This window comes from Volvox carteri (assembly GCF_000143455.1).
Source record: "Volvox carteri f. nagariensis unplaced genomic scaffold VOLCAscaffold_43, whole genome shotgun sequence".
In the NCBI taxonomy this organism is placed as follows: Eukaryota; Viridiplantae; Chlorophyta; class Chlorophyceae; order Chlamydomonadales; family Volvocaceae; genus Volvox; species Volvox carteri.
In genome coordinates this window covers 480,914-483,613 of record NW_003307586.1, presented here as the reverse complement: position 1 = coordinate 483,613, position 2,700 = coordinate 480,914, and the positions used below count along the sequence as shown (strand labels likewise).

At 54.6% G+C, this 2,700-nt stretch overlaps 1 protein-coding gene across 1 annotated transcript in view; it reads right to left on the bottom strand.

Moving 5' to 3' along the window:
* The window catches only part of VOLCADRAFT_106417 (uncharacterized protein), a gene marked incomplete at its 5' end in the record, with an annotated part of 5,903 nt that overhangs the window by 2,510 nt on the left and 693 nt on the right, over positions 1 to 2,700 (bottom strand). Inside the window, 3 exons of the mRNA XM_002954436.1 lie at positions 1,671 to 1,808; positions 1,923 to 2,061; positions 2,111 to 2,151. Coding sequence (XP_002954482.1) covers positions 1,671 to 1,808; positions 1,923 to 2,061; positions 2,111 to 2,151 — 318 coding nt within the window. The remainder of the gene's footprint in view (positions 1 to 1,670; positions 1,809 to 1,922; positions 2,062 to 2,110; positions 2,152 to 2,700) is intronic.

The following is a 2,700-nucleotide window of genomic DNA, read 5'->3' as shown; positions in this document are numbered from 1 at the left end:
CCAAGCAACCAATTCCCGTCGGTGCATCACCCGGTCCTCATCCTGCCATTTAAACTGTATACCCTCGTTTGCAGCCTTGCCTCACGTTTCCCGCACCATTAAGCACCTTGGAAAAATGCTCGGTAAAAGCATTAATATCTGAGATCCAGCAAGGAGGTGGTTTTCCCCCACGCAGCCATGTCCACAAGCTGCGTGGGTTGGACAGGGTGGCCTTAATCCTCCTCCGCATATTTTCCATTTCGGTCTCCTGAATAGCTGCCTTCCTAGTAGCCTTCTTAAAGACACGGTGCTTGGCCTTCCAGGTAGCCCTATGAATGTCCGGCAGCTTGCCCGAGACGGGGTCCCTGATCTCTTTACGGAAACTCATCATATCATTCCGCACAGCGGCACAGTCCTCGTTCCACCAGTCACGCTTCACAAAATTCACCTTTCCCCATGCAACGCCGAACATCTCCCTAGCACACGTCCCGATTAGGGTGCGCAAGTCATTCATGCTTTCATCACAAGAGGCCCCTTCTCCTTGAGTTATCCTGTCCTCCACACACACAGACACACGCACGCACACACAAGCACCCTCTCTCTTCCCAACGCATCCACCCACCTTGTCCACAGCCACCCATCGCCCCTTCTCCCCCCCAAGCACACACACACACAGGTACATGAGCGTCTACTCATGTACCTGTAACACGGCTCGTTCCACAGGCTGCCGTACCCCCATGATGCGGCAGTTCAGAGCGTCGCAAACTTGGTTGGTTTACATCGCAGTGAACAGGATGCGGAGACAGCAGAGCTCGTTGGCCAGTAGAGCTCTTTGGCCAACCGTAATCTACGGAAGTTGCCATCATAGCGTAACTGCGCGAGAAAGCATACGTTTTTCAAATATTGCTGACACGAAGAGGGAAGGTCTTTGGCCCAAACAACAAATCTTTCCTGAGAATGAATTCACACAGCGAAAGTGCTCGAATGATCGAGGAGGGATCGTGGCCAGCTCTGCAATGTGAAATTTGAAGCCGAGAGCGTCTCGGTGCGTGCGAGCACCGTTGTTTCACGTGAAGTAAAGTTGTGTTTCAGCTATTTTCGGTATCATCTGTTGCTTCTGTTAACTGAAATTTTGTTACCCGTTTGAGAATTATTTTGGTAACTGGGTTGTAACCGTATGTCCATGTCACGGAACCAAGGGTCATTTGCATTTCACTCCACAGACTCCAGACAGCGTTTACAAACCTATCTAACCAACACTTGGAGCTCTAAATATCTCATCGCATCTCTTCCTTTCGCTTTCATGCTTTATGCGTGCGTCCAGTTACACGCGGCCGGCGGCGTTTGTGAAGTAGTAGGCTGCTGCATGCTGAACCACCGAACAGCCAGCAGCGCTTCCAACAAGTTGCCTGGCCCTCCGCTTTCCGGACACCATCACACAGAATACCATATTACCATCAACTTTGAATTGGATGGGAGCGGCGCTATGTCGTTGCGTCTCGTGCGGCGCCCCAAGCAATGCCGCTCGCCCCGATATTGCCGCCAGCACCGCAACTTTTGCCAGCAGCAGCAAGCCAAATCAAATCTGCGATCCTCCTTAGCAACAGCAGCAGCAGCTCGAGCTCGCACCGACTGCGGAGGGGCCCGAGGGGGCACAGCGCATTGCTGCCCCATGGGTCCTTCCAGCGCACCTCAACGTCACTTCGGACCTTTCGGCCACCAACGCGCAGCACCTTTGCCAGCTTCCCGCCATTCTCGAAGATTCGTCATCGTCCTCAGCTGTTGCTGCCGCGACCGACTTCCTTAGCCTTAGAGCTGCAACGGCAGGCCTTAGCGCAGCAGCAGCAGCAGCAGCAGCAGCAGGAGCTATTAGTCATTAGGAACAGGCCCCAGTTCAAGCATTCCAACGCGAAGCCGTCCAGCAGAGGCAAGTACGGCGGGACCTGCCGCCGACGGCACCGCTGCCGCCGCCGCCGCGTTGCACCTGGCAGGACGCGGTCGCCACAAGCAGTATTGGCGCCCCCGACAGCCCCTTCGCCGCCACCGCCGGCGCCGCCACTGCCGTACCAGCCTCCGTACCATCTGCCACCGGGGGAGTTCCCGGGGTGTTGGGGCGCCTGCGACCCCGCACCCCGCGCGCGTTCCTGCTCGCCGACTTGCCGCGCGCGGCTCCTGCGGCAAACAACAACGATATCAGCAACAACAACAACAACAACAACAACAACAACAACGATAACAACAACGATAACAACAACGATAACAACAACGATAACAACAACAACACGTGTTCAATAGGCCTAGAAGCCTCCCACGCTGTAACACCACTACCACCACCACCAACAACAACAACGATAACAACAACGATAACAACAAAATGTAATATTCGTTAAAACGCGACCACGAACTGCCTATGGCTGACCTCGCCGACCGCGGCAAAAACGGAGAACTCTCGAAAATTATGCTTGAGTTAATATAGGCCAGAATGGCAGAAAATGGGCAGGCGCGGACCTCCGCGCCAAATGAGCGTTCAAATGGACGGGCGACAGCCCCAGCTGCTCGCCAACAACCAAGCCGCGCCCAAGCGGAACGAAAGTTTGTGAACATCGACATAATAATGGAAACGGTTCCAGAAGGAACACCATTTCATGCGGAACAGGACCAGGTTACCATGGAAATCCATTGGCCGGCCGGTTCCGACCCCGCGGACATACAAGCCCAGCT